Here is a 15,793-nt window from a genome sequence, read left to right on the forward strand (position 1 = left end):
TTGTAATTTATTTATGATCAGGAAAGTCTACCGGGGAAAAAAACACCACTAAAATAGAGAAAAAACGGAATCCCTTAAGAACACACATTAAAGCAAATTTTAAAATGCTGCAGGCTCATTTTGATTGATTCTGTTTACCCTATAAAGAAGTTTGATTTATCTATTGCATTGATGATGTTATTCCCCAATCTACAAGTTACATACCTGCTTGTTGTTCATAATTTTATGAGCTGTAGGCTTTGGTATATGTTAATAATTTATGTGAAATACAAATATTTCAGAGTTTGTTTCATTGATTTCAGTTTAGCATTCCTAGACTTGTAAAATGTATCCATATTAGTTTCAATGTTAAGGTATCAACTTCTTGTCTGACAATTAAAATGTTAAGTTTCTTAATATTCGTTATATTGTATTAAATTACTGCACTACTAGTAACATGTGCCCATGACTTAGTAACTCGTGCACACAACTAAGTAACTTGTGCGCATAACTTTAAAGTATCTTATGTGCACCACTTGGTAATCTCTTGCGCACCACTTAATTCTCTTGTGCGCACAACTCAGTAACTCGTGTGCACAACATAGTATCTCATGCATATGAAATAAATAAAAACACACACATGTCACCTCTGTGCCACCGTAATAGGTTGTAACAATGTTAAGAATTTAGCAACTGACTGATGTATGAACTTACATATTAACAACCAAAATACAGGAATTTAAATTTTCTAGACTAATGCATGTTTGATTTTGGCTTATGAATGAGGATAAAAGAATCAAATACCCCACAAACTTATTTAAATCTGTAATACTAAATATGAACCCAGAAATATATGGTTTAACATTTTCTTTACAGGGGAAATATATTTATAAAATTTAAAACTGTAAAATTATGTTGGTTCTATAATCTTAATATGGTCTATTTTCGAAATAGTTGTAACTCCAATACTGGCATTTTGAAATTATTCTTTTTCAAAATTTCAAATAAAAAGTTTGTAAATCTATACATTTCAAATCCTTGACCTGCAGAATTTCTTAAAATGACTTGTCCAGCTTCCTGTTTTGGAACTGTCTATAAGTTCTCAATTTTGGGGATAATAAGACAAAATTATAAAATTCGCCACCCATCAGTATACAGCACGGATTTTCAGGCTGGTCTGGCTCTCTTCTGTATCCAAAGTCAGTCACCTTAGGACCTAGCAGCCTAAGTGTTTTCTTAATGTATAAATGAAAAATATTAAAATTTTAATTGCCATTTTCTGGTTAATTTAAAGAGGCAATTTCTATCAGCATTAGCTTGAAATAAAGACAAATCTGTATGTTTTGTTACTGGCCTACATTGTTAAATTAACAAACAGATTTTATTGATTAGCTTAAATTTTTGTTTAACTAGAACAGTTTTATAAATGCAAGTCTATTTCAGGCTTCTTTATGCCTTTTGTTATAAAAATGTGTCATTCAAAAATCAGAGTTTTTATTAACGATTTCTGTAAATAATTTCTAATTTCAACATGATATAAAAAGAAAAAGCTCAGGTTTGATTCTCCTAACAGTATACACATACATATGCTTGTTTAATATGTGAAATATAAAAGAAATGGCTTTTATTGATATTTCCAATATAACCCCATTATGCTTGAAGTGGCACATTGTTAACTATAAATGTTAAATTTGTAAGGTTGATTTACCCTTTGAGCTGTGTAATGACAGAGTTGCAGCCCTTTTGAGATATTTAAATTGTTTAGTATATACTATTTTCTTAGTCAACCAGACCAAGTAATGATTTAGTTGACTTATAGACTTTTATCGTTAGCAAAATGTCAATCATAAATATTTTTAAGTTTTTACTCTTTCCTAGTCTAGAGCAATAAAAAAAACACGCGAAAAAAACAACAACTTCAGTCTCAGATTTAAAACAAGCATAGAAAACATAAATTCTTACTTTCTGAAAGAAATATCAAACAATCTAACACCGTCTGCTCTCTGACAAGGGAGCAATTTTATTTTGTCAATACAAAACCAATTCCATGCTGTGCAGTATGGGGTTAGTAAAAAATGAAAAATGATGAAATGCTGTGATGTAGGTTTATTATATGTGTGATTTTTATGTCTTTTTGCAGTCTAATAAATGGATTACTTGACAGGTAAAATATAGATAGATGATTACTTTCTTCAACATCTCACTCAGTTATATATGTAGTCTCCTTAAAATAAATATGGATATATTGATATATAAATTTTATAAATGTGTACTATTATTGTATTTGGTGAAATTACTCACTTCCAGCATGAAAGATATATTTCAATTTTTGTGTCTGCTTTTACACTTTGTCATTTCATTCAAAACGTCTGAGAAAAACGAAAGAAAGAGGGCATCGGGTCTTAAGATTTGATACCTAATGGTTCGATAACCTAATGATTTTTTACCTAATGGTTCAATACCTAACTGCACAACACCCTAACGATTCAATACCTAATGGTTCAATACCTACCTGTACAACACCCTTATGATTCAATACCTAATGGCTAAATACCTAATGGTTCAATACCTAACTGTAAAACACCCTTACGATTCAATACCTAATGGTTCAATACCTAACAGTTTGATATAGGGTTTCTTAATCAGACAAAAATCATAATCGATCATCGAAAATAATAGAACAACCCTTTTCGATCAATCATCGATTATATAATCATAACAAAGTTAATATGTACAATGTACATATCATGCTTTACTATTTATTAGAATTCCATTAATATTCTATATTTTGTGTAACTACAACTTTATCAACTGAAATAAACTAGTTTACAGATATACTATGCTCATCTTTGAGTAAAATATTTTAATCAAAAAAATTCATTAAAATCTATAAAAATATTCTGTCTCAATTTCAATAAAGGAATGAATAAACTATGCATGGGAACAAGTTAAGTTGGTTCTTTCAAAACTGTCAGGTTTTTTAATGACACAATATATTGATATTGTAACTACCTTTAGTGTGTAAAATAATTTTATACATAACATATCTTCTATGTGTGAAGTCAAAACATGTTTATTTTATATTTACAAATAGACTGTGTAGCAATTCTAAATATTTTCTAATGTCAAATTTGACATAGTATATCCCTCACTGTCAACTATTAACACCATGGTCACCAGTCAATTGAATGCAAATTCAACCAAAGCTGGCTTTAATTTAGAGTGTTGTTATAATACAGCGAGTTACTTAAGTAACAGCTAAAAATAAATCACCGATGATCGATTATTAAACCTTGTAATCGATCATCGCCGATCGGTACTTTAAACGATCAATTTTGATTATACTCGATCATCGTTTAATCCCTAGTTTGATACCTAATGGTTCAATACCTAACTGCATAACACCCTAATGATTCAATACCTAATGGTTCAATACCTAATGGTTTGATATGTTATGGTACAACACCCTAACAGTTCAATGCCTAACAATTCAAGACCTAATGGTTCAATACCTAATGTTCAATGCCTAATGGTTTGATACTTATGATTGAAACATTTGATACTGAACCATTTAAAGATATTTGCTTGAAATTCCCTAAAATTATGTTGTTGTTTTTTATCATAATTGTAGATCACTATCCATAAGCCATAGCTCTTTTCAAAATCAAAAACCACTGAAGATATTTACTTGAAACATTACACTTGCCCCTTGGGGTTATATTGGTAGGTCACTATCAAAGGTTTGTCTTGCATTGATTTGTCACTGAATTATTCCCCTTAGTGAAATAAGAAAATTCCTGCAATATCCAACCTCTTGTTTTGTCATCCAGCCTTGAGAAAAAAAGTCAAGCATGTCTGGTAAATCTAGTATTTTTTAGAGACTGTCCCATATTCAAAGCAGCTCAAATAAAATTTTGCATATTTGCTACCTTTAGTACAGTATATTAGGGGGTTTCTGTGTGCACAATTTGTCCTCAAATATTTTTGCAGTAGCTGTTGTTGAGTTTTAAGAATATTGAGGGTAAGACCCTTAAATAGTGCTGTGTAAGAAATCCAAGATGGCCACCAAAGATATGATAATTAGCATCACCATTCATGATATCAAATAAATTTCAGTTGTTATTCATTGTCTTGTTCATTTAATCTGTTTTGTGTTGGTTATTGACTCCCCTTTGTTTAAATGGAAGGAAAATATTTAAAAGGAATTTATTATCATTTTTGTAATGATAGCTATACTGGAGTGATTTTAAATCTGATATGAAGAACAGTGGCCATGTCATTCCATGTCACAGCACAGCCTTTTTTCACAACATATGTACACAATTAGACCATTAATTTGCAAATGTTCCAAAAATTAACAAAATTAGTTTTTACTGTACAGACTTTATTTAAGGTACTGAATCCATCATATGATTAGAAAAAAATTGTATTTTTCACCATTTTTTAGACCCGAAAGTATACTGATTTAATCAACATCATTGAGTTTCTTAGAGTCTTATTCATCTGAGGTCTCTTTAAAATTTAGCTTTAAAAATCACCATTTGGCTACTGCAGTTTTAGTTTGACTTGAAACCCAAATAAAAAAAATGTTGAAGATATTCACATACCAAAATTATTGTATTTTTTCTTCAGCTTTTTGATGGATAAAGTACCTTAATATAATAATACTAAAACTGACCAGAGATGTTGAAATTTATTGTTAATGTTAAATGGTATTGTTATCTATGGTAAATGTTGTTGGTACGCCCTAAATGTATCCGATTGGAAACTGTAAAATTAAATCTACATGTCAGAGTTATTATTGATTGCAATCAATCCATTAAAATTTCCTGCAGTAAATAACTTGAATTAAATATCTATTTGTGCCGTGCTGCGTAACAATAAATCAGAAGTTTGAATTTTACAGTTTCCAATATTTCTAATGCATAAATATCAAGTTCTGTCCTGTATAAAATGAAGACTGTATTGATGGATTAACATTACAGCAGAAATGTGTATTTTTGTTAGAAGGAAAGTTTTTGTTGTATGTCATTTATTAGATATCTATGTAATGGTAGGCAAAGATAATTTTGTCCTCTTAGATCCATTGTCTTTCCCTGTATATGTTCCCACTCTGTATTGTTGCTTCATCAATCTATCTGGCTTTCTGTCATGTATTCCCAGTAACTCTTCTACTACTTAGTGAACAATCATTGAAGAGTTGTTTCCCTTAGAAAACTTTGTATACTCTACCACATCAGATTGCATGTTATTTGAATATTTCATTACTGTCTTTATTAGTTTGATCTAAATTTTGCAAATGTTTTTATACAGGAAGAGATTCATTTTATTTGTAATTTAATGAAAGTATTGATAGCATTTCTAAGTAATGAATAGATTAGTTACAAGAAGTTAGCTAATTTTCCCCACATGTTTTTTTTTATTATTATCATGATTTTTTATTGTTAAAATTCTAGAAGTCAGAAGATTATTTGCTAGGTCTTATGTTTTTCTCATTTGACTAAAATTTTAGTTATTTTTGTTTATTTTGTAAAATTTGATTAACAGATAGCATTAGTTTGATTAGTTTGTGACACAATGTTGGTAAGTTTGTGATAGATAGTATTATACATGTTCATTGTTAATCTATAGTTTCAATATCTGAAATATCTGAGAAACAATATTGTCAATTGATGATACACTATATACAAGATAGGGTTATATTTTCTAAGAAAACTTTATGAAGTTTGTTACATGTACTGCATGCTGTGTTCAACAAAACAGAAAGAAAATGAGTGTAATATGGTTATAATAATGTTATTGACATTATGTCACAATATAACTGCAATTGAATTGAATAGAAAAATTTGTATAATTAATTTGGGAAGGTGGTGTGGGGGAACATAAAAATAAAAAAATGTCTGTATGAAAATATAATAAATGATATATATTACAGTGTAATAGGGTTGAATGTCTTATAATCCAGCAGCTGTTAGTATGTGTATATGAGATGTTTAACATCAAGGATTAACCCTAATCAGCAGTGATACTGTAAGTCTTTACTTACAAGCTTAAAGTCAGTCATGGTTTATCCAATACATGACCTTATTAACACTTGGTGCATTTTTTTTGGTTTATATATTTTAGAAAAGAAGTGAATGATTACAATTTGCTAACTGTATGTATACCTTGTATGTATAAAATTCAAGGTGTCATGTGGGCACACCAAAGGTCAAAATGCCATCACATTACCCCAACATCATGCCTTCTTTAATGCCATCACATTATAAACCCAAATCAATTTCTTCTTTATAACCATCACATTATAAGCTTAATTCCATGCTTTTTAATGCCATCACATTATGACACCAACACCATGCCTTCTTTAATGCCATCACATGAACCCATAACCATGCTTTTTATTTCCATCACATTTTCAACCCAAATCCATGCCTTCTTTATGCCATCACATGAACCCAAAATCATGCCTTCTTTAATGCCATCACATGAACCCAAAGTCATGCCCTTTTTAATGCCATCATATGAACCCAAAACCATGCTTTTTATTGCCATCACATCACATTTAATGCCATCACATGAACCCAAAATCATGCTTTTTATTGCCATCACATTTTGAACCAAAATCCATGCTTTCTTTAATGCCATCACATGAATCCAAAACCATGCTTTTTATTGCCATCACATGAACCCAAATCCATTCTTTCTTTATTGCCATCACAATATGAACCTAAACCATACCTTTTATTGCTATGACAGTACAAACCCAAAACCATGCCTTCCCCTTTTGTGACATTACAGTTTTAACCCAAATCCATGCTTTCTTTATAATGCCACCAAATTCATACCTCCTTACTCATGTCCATGCCTTCTTTTGTGGAATGACACAAACCCAAATTCATGCCTTTGTTTTGACATCACATTACATAATCCAAAACCATGCTTTCTTACCCAAATCCAATTTTGACATCACATTATAATCTTAATGTATACATGCAATCACAGTTAGACCCCCTTGTAAATACATTTCTAAATGGCCTTGATTGTTTCCTTGAAAACTTCCCTGAAGATTTGCAACAATGACAGTTTGAAGGAATGTGTTTTTAATTAAGTTACTCATTATTTATTTGTTACTGACATACCATTTATTGTAATTGTCTCTTGAATTGAATATGTTTTTCTATCGTAATCATTTACTGGGTATATATATAACATAGTTTCCAATAATACTGTACATTTTTCAAAATAAATTATTTTATGTTGACAGAACAAGTAAAATAATTGATTTTATAAAATTATTATATAACTTATACTATCTAATGATCTTCCTTGAAATTAGAAAAGCAAATATATTGTCTGACTAATTAATCTTTTTGTTTTAGCAGTACATTTTAAATCACTTAAGATTTAATGATTGTCAGTCTGTAAGCTTTATTTTGTTTGCTGTTAAAGGTAATGTTATATGATATGATTATAACTTTCTAATGGTTATATTAGGGGCATCTGTGGCAAGCTGGTTAATGATTTTTAATTTAATTTCCCCATTACTACCGTGGATTAATTCCCACTAGGAACTATAAGGGTTCTTACAGGTGAGGATGGTCACTTGTTCAGTCACCGGTTTGACCCACATGTCCATTAGTGCCTGAAATAATGCATGCCACCAGTAAAGCAGTACAGTACTGATGTGACTTAACTTCACCAAAAAATCAATCAATCAATCAATCAATTCTTTAAAATAATTAATAATAATGATGATTTAATGTTTAAACACCTTGCAAAACAAAGTATTTAAATGCAAAGTGGGTTCTGGTCATAATCTCTATTTATCATGAAATAAGCAAAATATACATGTTATATAATTACTGTTTTTATCTTATATTGTATTGATTAAATTTAGTGGCACTTAAACGAGATGGTACCACATGTCTAGCACAATGCATGCAGAAAAAATGACAGCATTTTGTAAATAATTGGTTTCTGAAGTACATGTTTCAGGTAATTAGAAACCACAATGTCCGCAATGCTTTCTGTATCATCAATGTTTTACCATTGCATGTTGTTATATAAAACAATCAACAGCTAAATTAGATACCTGATTTTGTTTGATCAATTTACTGGAGGTAGAACAATAGTGGTGGGCTGCAAGTTTAATTGTGCAGGCTTTGTCTCAATGTTGACTGATGTTGATTGTGTAGGCAGGGTTTTTTTGTTGTCTATGTAAGGATGGTGTAATTACAAAGGAAACAGCTGGTAATACCTTTGTTATACAGCTTCCTATACTCAAAATATTGTAACCTACATTACTGATAGTGTAACCACTATTTTATTGCCAAACCATGGAATGTCTTCATTTAAGGATATCACAAATCATATTATAATACATAAATAACTATTTACAAAAATGGCCAACTTTTTACAGGAGCTAGTCTATATTTGTTACATTAACCAGAATGTAATACATCAGGGATAAAACATACCTTTTGATAATTTCATGCATTTACTTTTGTTTCATCAAGAAAAAATAACAAAGATGGCTGACTTTTAAAAAGAAATCATAGTAATTATGATACATCTTAATAATATATATTACATGATATACAATATTAATGTATATGCAAACCAAAGGATAGATGCCAAATTGTATTGAAAGGCCACTTTATTTAGATACCACTTTTTCAAAGTCCCAGGAGTGGTCTTTTACTACAATGTTGACTGTATATGTTTATATGTAGCACTTTTACATGATCAGGAAATTGCTGACAGAGCATCTTTTAGTTCCAGATTTCAATTACATATTATATGAAAATAGTGAAGTTTAAAATGTCAACATCAATATTTGTTAGCAGCATATGTTGGCATATTTGAAGGAAAATAGGAAAACTATGTTATATTGGTGACAGCTGTAGGAGAAAATAGTGTCCTTGTAAACCAGTACTGATATTGTTTAATAATGCGATCAAACATTTAATATGAAACTTTCTTTTGTAGGTGTTTTTCTAAGGCATTTTATAATTAATATTAATTTTATAGTAAATATTTCACAACTGTAAACTGTTACATTATATACTTAAATATATTCAGCCCCCCCCCCCCCACATGATAATCATTAAATACTTAAATATATTCAGCCCCCCCTCCCCCAACCCTATGATAATTATTTTGAATAATCCATACAGCATTAACTGCAGATTTAAACAGTTTTTACATTATTGGTAAAACTCAATACTATAATGCATTCTTCAGGATAAAAAAATGTGAAGCGAAAAAAAAAAAAAACCCTCATTACAATAGGAGATTACAGTCTCATAATATTTTATAGAATGATTTTCATTGATTGTATCGGGACACAGTTGTATTGATTCCTCTGTAATGATGGTTTGAAATTGATTACAATACTAATAAGTTGTGATATATCACAGAATTTTTACAATATGTGTACTTCCTTATAACCCGTATAGGTTTATAAAAATACCACAGTATCAGATTGTCACGGAAATGCTCGGCTATAGTAGCAAGGGAATTGTCACAAACAATATCATAGAGTATTTAATTGCAGTGAAAGATATAGCATTTCTAATGCTGGCATGCACGCTATATAAGCCGCGTCACGACAAAACCAACAAAGTGTGTTTGCGCCAGCATGGATCCAGACCAGCCTGCGCGTCCGCGCAGTCTGATCAGGATCCATGCTGTTCGCTATCAGTTTCTCTACTTGTAATAGGGTTTGTAAGCGAACAGCATGGATCCTGATCAGACTGCGCGGATGCGCATGCTGGTCTGGATCCATGCTGGTCGCAAACCCATTATGTTGGTTTTGTCATGACACGGCTCATATAATTAATTATTCAAGAGGTTTCCACTGAGTGATATGATTTAATTCATCAGCAAAAATATTTCAAACAAAATAATGTAATGTTTGGTTTAAGTGTCGGCTAACATTAAAATATGCTGCCAAACTTTGTGAATATCTGCACAGACTATGAAAGCTTTTGTGGACAAAATAATTATTGTAGAAAAATTGAGAGGATCCATTTTGAAGTAGTTCAGTAACTGAAAATGACAAGCCATCTAAACTTTTGGCCATAATCTTTTAAGATGTATTCTGTACTCCAAATACATGCATGTTTATGAAATGTTTATTACCATTAGGTGAAGTCAGTACTAAACTACCATGTTGATACCTTGACCATAAAGGTAATAGTATCTTGAAATAATGCGTTTTAATGGTACATTTGAATTAAGCATCAATTGGATAACATTTGGTCGCTAAATTGTTGCCATTGATGAAGATATTATTGACAACAGAAATATTTATAACAGATAAGTATTTCAGATGGCAATGATAAAATTAGAAAGGTATTCAAGATGATATTGATTTCAGAGAGTTATTCCAGAAAGTATTGATAACAGAGTTGTATTCCAGAAATTATGATAACAGAGAGGTATTCCAGATGGCATTTATAACAGAGAGGTATTCCAGAAAGTATTGATAACAGAGAGGTATTCCAAATGGTATTGATAACAGAGAGGTATTCCAGATGGTATTGATAAAAAGAGAGGTATTCCAGATGGTATTGATAACACAGAGGTATTCCAGATGGTATTGATAACAGAGAGGTATTCCTGATGGTATTGACAACATGGTGGTATTCCTGATGGTATTGATAACAGAGATGTATTCCAGATGATATTGATAAAAAGAGGGGTATTCCTGATGGTATTGATAACAGAGAGGTATTCCAGATGGTATTGATAACAGAGAGGTATTCCAGATGGTATTGATAACAGAGAGGTATTCCTGATGGTATTGATAACAGAGAGGTATTCCAGATGGTATTGAATTCCAGATGGTATTGATAACAGAGAGGTATTTCAGATGATATTGATGACGGAGAGGTATTCAGATAGTATTGATAACAGAGAGGTATTCCAGATAGTATTGATAACAGAGATGTGCTCCAGATAGTATTGATGACAGAGATGTGCTCCAGATAGTATTGATGACAGAGAGGTATTCAGATAGTATTGATAACAGAGAGGTATTCAGATAGTATTGATAACAGAGAGGTATATTCTCTATATTATTGATAACAGAGAGGTATATTCTCTATATTATTGATAACAGAGAGGTATATTCTCTATGGTATTGATAACAGAGAGGTATTCCAGATAGCATTGATAAAACAAGAGGTATTCAAGATGGTATTGATAAAAGAGAAGTTTTCTAGATGGTGATTTATTGTTCATCCTTTAGAAGCAAGATTTCTGAGTTTTGAATTTGTATCGGTATTGATTGGAAATAATGAAAACCAAATTGTGCTTGACTTGAAGAAACGTATTTAGAAGTGAACAGACATTATTGAATTTAGAGGACCTTATTACTCTGTAGTTGAGTGTCATCGTACCAGTAATTCTGGGAATGTAAAAGTTAATCAAGGAACCCTCACAGACTGCTGGTGTTCCAGTCTACTTTTGATCTTTATTTTCTAGGAAAAAATGCCATCACAGTGTTTGCTGTTCTTCTCTTTGTAGAATTGGAAAAAAACTCAGCATATAATGTGCCATTAGAAATCTTAGTGAGTTGAAGGAATGCAGTGTCATGATAGTTGTAAGAAATCATCAAAGGATTTATATTAAATATATATAAATATATTGATTGAAATTCATATTGTTTGAAGAATTTGTTGTTCAGACCAACTTTGAATACAAGTTATAGAAATGGAATAAGACACTAGAGAGTTCACAATGGTGATTTATTTTGACATCGGTAGTAGATGATAATAATTTTATCAAACTTAAAAAAGAAAAATGAAATGAAATTTTGAAAATTATTAGAAAGTGGAGAAAATTTTAAAGCTACAAAATTTGTACTATTATTGATTTACTTAATACTGGAATAATTACTACATTTGTACATAAGAGTGCTTGTGTGGGAATTAACTAAATTTAAAAAAAAGGAAAAACCATTGTGGAATATAAGAATTATTGTTTTCAATGTTTTTGGTTTTGCATTTTGGAATATTGATGCTTTAGTAAATAAAAAGAAATGGCGGGAGATTGCGGATGTCTAGACTGGATATGTCATATGTAAATATTTTACTTTATTCTTATATATATTTTAATTTTAGATTTTTTTTTATTTTTTCTATTAAAAGGAGGAAATAATTATTTGTGGTTAAAAATCAGCAAGTCAAGTTTTTTTCCCCTAGACTGAACAATATTGTTAGAAAAAATGTTAGAAAACAATTTATTTCATGTTTATTGTTCCAAAGGTCATTTCAAAGAATGACTGTATTTTATTTATTTTTGTGTATCTATGGTAACTGGCTATATTAGCACTGTAATTTGTTTTGATTATTGACAGAAAAAATCTAATTTTATAAAATAATGCACTTCTAATGTCCCAGTGACCATTGTAAAACTTTTTCCCAATCAACTCCGGGCCTATCTGGCAAAGTTTTATATTTGTTTTATCCATGATGCACTGCCTTTTTAATCCTTCTTTATATGCTTTTGGGAAAAAAGTATCTATATAGTTAATTACATGTATATTTTAGATTTTAAAGAGTTTAGTAAAGTTCACACACACTCTTATATTTGGCATAAAAATCACTCATTTTCTCTATGATTTTGAGCTTATTTCTTATCCATAAAAAAATAGAAAATTCAACCATAAATTATAATCTTTGGTAAATGCACTCCTCCAATTAATGGGCAAATTCAATTTCTTTCAGTTATGATATGACAAACTTTACTCTAATATCGATGTATGTAGCAAAAACATCACAAAAGGATTAAATAAAAAAAATTAATATTTCAGAGTTTAAGTAATAATATTTATTTAAAATTCACTCTGTGAAATATTTAACCAAAGAATCTCGGTTAAATGTTTTGGACATTAAACTTACTATTACAAAAGAAATAATTCACATTTTCTTTAAAAAAAATGCAAAAGTAAGTCTGTCATATTTTTTATGAGAATTCATTTCCCCAATTTTATTTTGTAAATATTCCCTCCCTTTGATATGTGGGAAAATTATCTCCTAACATTTGACAGTTTTAACTCCTATATATATGGCTTAAGAAATTTTTTCATGTTTGGCAAAAAAGAAATTCAATCTCTTTTATATTTGGTAAAATTCAATCTTAAATATGATTACTTAAAGTTGACAAAATTCTCTCTTTATAACAACTTATATTTGATAAAATTTATTCTTTTTGACCACTTGTATATGAAAAAAACTTCTTTGTTATATTTTGCAAAATTTAAGAACTTTTCACCTTATTTTTGGCAAAAAGTCTTTCCTAACTATTTTGCTAAATTTGCTCTCCCTTATGTTTAGTAAAGTTTATTTTCATCCAGTTATAAGGTAAATGTCTGAGGGAAATTCTAGAGGTAATCTGAGTTAGTTGATATAGTAATTCAGTCTTGAGATATTTATATTTTATTTATTTCTAGAAAACTAGGACTCTCTAGAGGACATTTGAGCCGTGTCATGACAAAACCAACATAGTGTGTCTGCGACCAGCATGGATCCAGACCAGCTGATGCGCAGTCTGATCAGGATCCATGCTGTTCGCTTACAAACCCTATAACAAGTAGAGAAACTGATAGCGAACAGTATGGATCCTGATCAGACTGCGCGGATGCCCAGGCTGGTCTGGATCCATGCTGGTCGCAAACCAATTATGTTGGTTTTGTCATGACACGGCTCATTTTATTGTAACAAGACCAGTCTATAACTGGTTCTCACAGACATTATGTTAGAATGGTGGTAAAATAATTATATAGTTAATTAAAATAACACATTGATAAGACAGGTCTGTCTACCAGCAAAATGTTGACTATGCTGATGGCAGCAACAGGTCTACCTGAAAATCACAGGCCATTCACATCTATTGATTTTCCCTCCTGAGATTTTTTTTTTTAATAAGCAAAGGACATTTATATAAACATTTCGGGAATTAACATTGCCTTGATCATGAATTCCTGACTTGATTTGATGATTTGCTTTAATTATTGACAAAATATTTCGATTTTATTTTATTATTGGCATTTAAAATATTTCACTTTTATTTTATAGTTGACAAAATATTTACTTTTATTATGAATTATAGTATGTTATTACAGTATTAATTATAAATAAGCAGTCAAATTATCTATGTAGCTAGCTGCTATGAGTTTGTAGCATTAAGAAATTAATGTTGTTTTCAGCTTAATATCATTATTTTGCTTCAGTGTGATAAGAAAGTCACATTGCCAGACCTTGAATCTCTCACCTTAATTATCTCCTTCCCATCAATTTGTTTTATTTCTCATTTCTGTGGTCTATCATTTCTGTGGTCTCAATTAAATCTCCCTGGAGTATATGTCCAGAAATTACCATAGCTACTGTTTCCATCATCTCTCTTCTGTTCGTAAATTACCCTTACCCAATAATTTAACCATTATTTAACAGATCAATCTTTGACACCAACTTACTGAGATTGGTAAAGAAATTCTCTTAGATTTTCTTAGCTTCTACACCTTGACTTTACATTTGGTTTGGTCTGGAAATTTTACCACTTTGGCTTCACACTTTGTTCAATTTCCATACTTCTCCAGATTGATTTTACAAAAGGGCATTTAAATGCATGCTTTACCACTTAGATTTATACCTGATAAGGTCTTCAAATTTTACCACTTTGATTTATGCTTGATTTGGTCTGCATAATTTACCACTTTGATTTATACTTGATTTGGTCAGCATAATTTATGACTTTGATTTATGTTTGATTTGGTCTGCATAAATAATTTATACTTGACAAGGTTTGCAGACTTTAATACAAAGTCCTTACACTTGATAATTTCTGCATTAGTGCTTCCATTTATACTTGATTTGCTTTGCACATTTTACCACTTTTTCTTCACACTTGTTAAGGTCTACAGACATTACCATCCTCCTTGTGGCTGAGGGGTGGCCTTTCAGGGTTGATGCATCAGAATTGCAGCCACCATTTAGCCCTCAGTGTGATCATAAGAGGTGACTAAATGGGTTCCAATGACTGGGGTCTATTTTTAGCTCCAACAGGTGAGGTGGTTTTGACACCTGGTGTTGCTTTAAGTTTGTTACACCCAAGGTAAGCCAAAGTCATCTTTCCTATTTTGGCACCATATGACCTAAATTGTGTTGGTGCACGCCATAAAACCAAACTAAGCAAACATTACCATTTTTTCTTTACTGCAGACGTTACAGCTTTGATTCATCCCCCAGACTTTGTATTTTTTTATGGAATGATTAGATGACAAAGGTTCACTGATGCTTAATATATATACCAGTAAATATCTCTCTTTGAAGCCCTGAAAAGTTGTTTCCTCGGTAATTAGTTGCCAAAGAAGGATGGAACAGTGCTTTGTAGCTATAATGAAAATATCTTTGAACCTGTGTATAAAAATTAATGAACATGGTTGAACTAATTAAATGACAAAGTTTCTTGTGGCTAATTAAATATCACCTGATTTAATGGCTATAAATACATGTGAGAACTGCAGGTTTGTCTGTTTATTTTAAGGCATGACTGTGTTTATTCTGATTCTTCAAAGTTCATTTCCCTTCCATTTATAGTATTTTTAATTCAACCATTAAAGCACAAAATAAAATGATGGAAGTCATCTCTAAACAAATGAACACACCAAATGCTTCAGTTTTTTCTTCATTTCTTCAGAATTAATTTGTTTGGAGTTATATTGTGTTGACATTACCTGAATGATAATTTCTAGTTGATTAATGTGTGCACCTGATGCCCATCATATTGTAGAACATTTGCACTTAGA

At 30.7% G+C, this 15,793-nt stretch overlaps 1 protein-coding gene across 5 annotated transcripts in view; it reads left to right on the plus strand.

Annotated features, from left to right (window-relative positions):
- Window positions 1-15,793, plus strand: part of LOC132724229 (synaptotagmin-7-like) — a 210,658-nt gene that overhangs the window by 131,282 nt on the left and 63,583 nt on the right. Inside the window, exon 2 of one of the 5 annotated variants that reach the window (XM_060709055.1) lies at window positions 2,120-2,143. The exons of the other annotated variants lie outside the window; for them this stretch is intronic. Within the exon in view, the coding sequence (XP_060565038.1) occupies window positions 2,120-2,143 (24 nt within the window). The remainder of the gene's footprint in view (window positions 1-2,119; window positions 2,144-15,793) is intronic. 5 annotated transcript variants of the gene reach the window in all.

Source organism: Ruditapes philippinarum, unplaced genomic scaffold (assembly GCF_026571515.1).
Source record: "Ruditapes philippinarum isolate M1 unplaced genomic scaffold, ASM2657151v2 ctg2418_1_1_1_1, whole genome shotgun sequence".
NCBI lineage: Eukaryota > Metazoa > Mollusca > Bivalvia > Venerida > Veneridae > Ruditapes > Ruditapes philippinarum.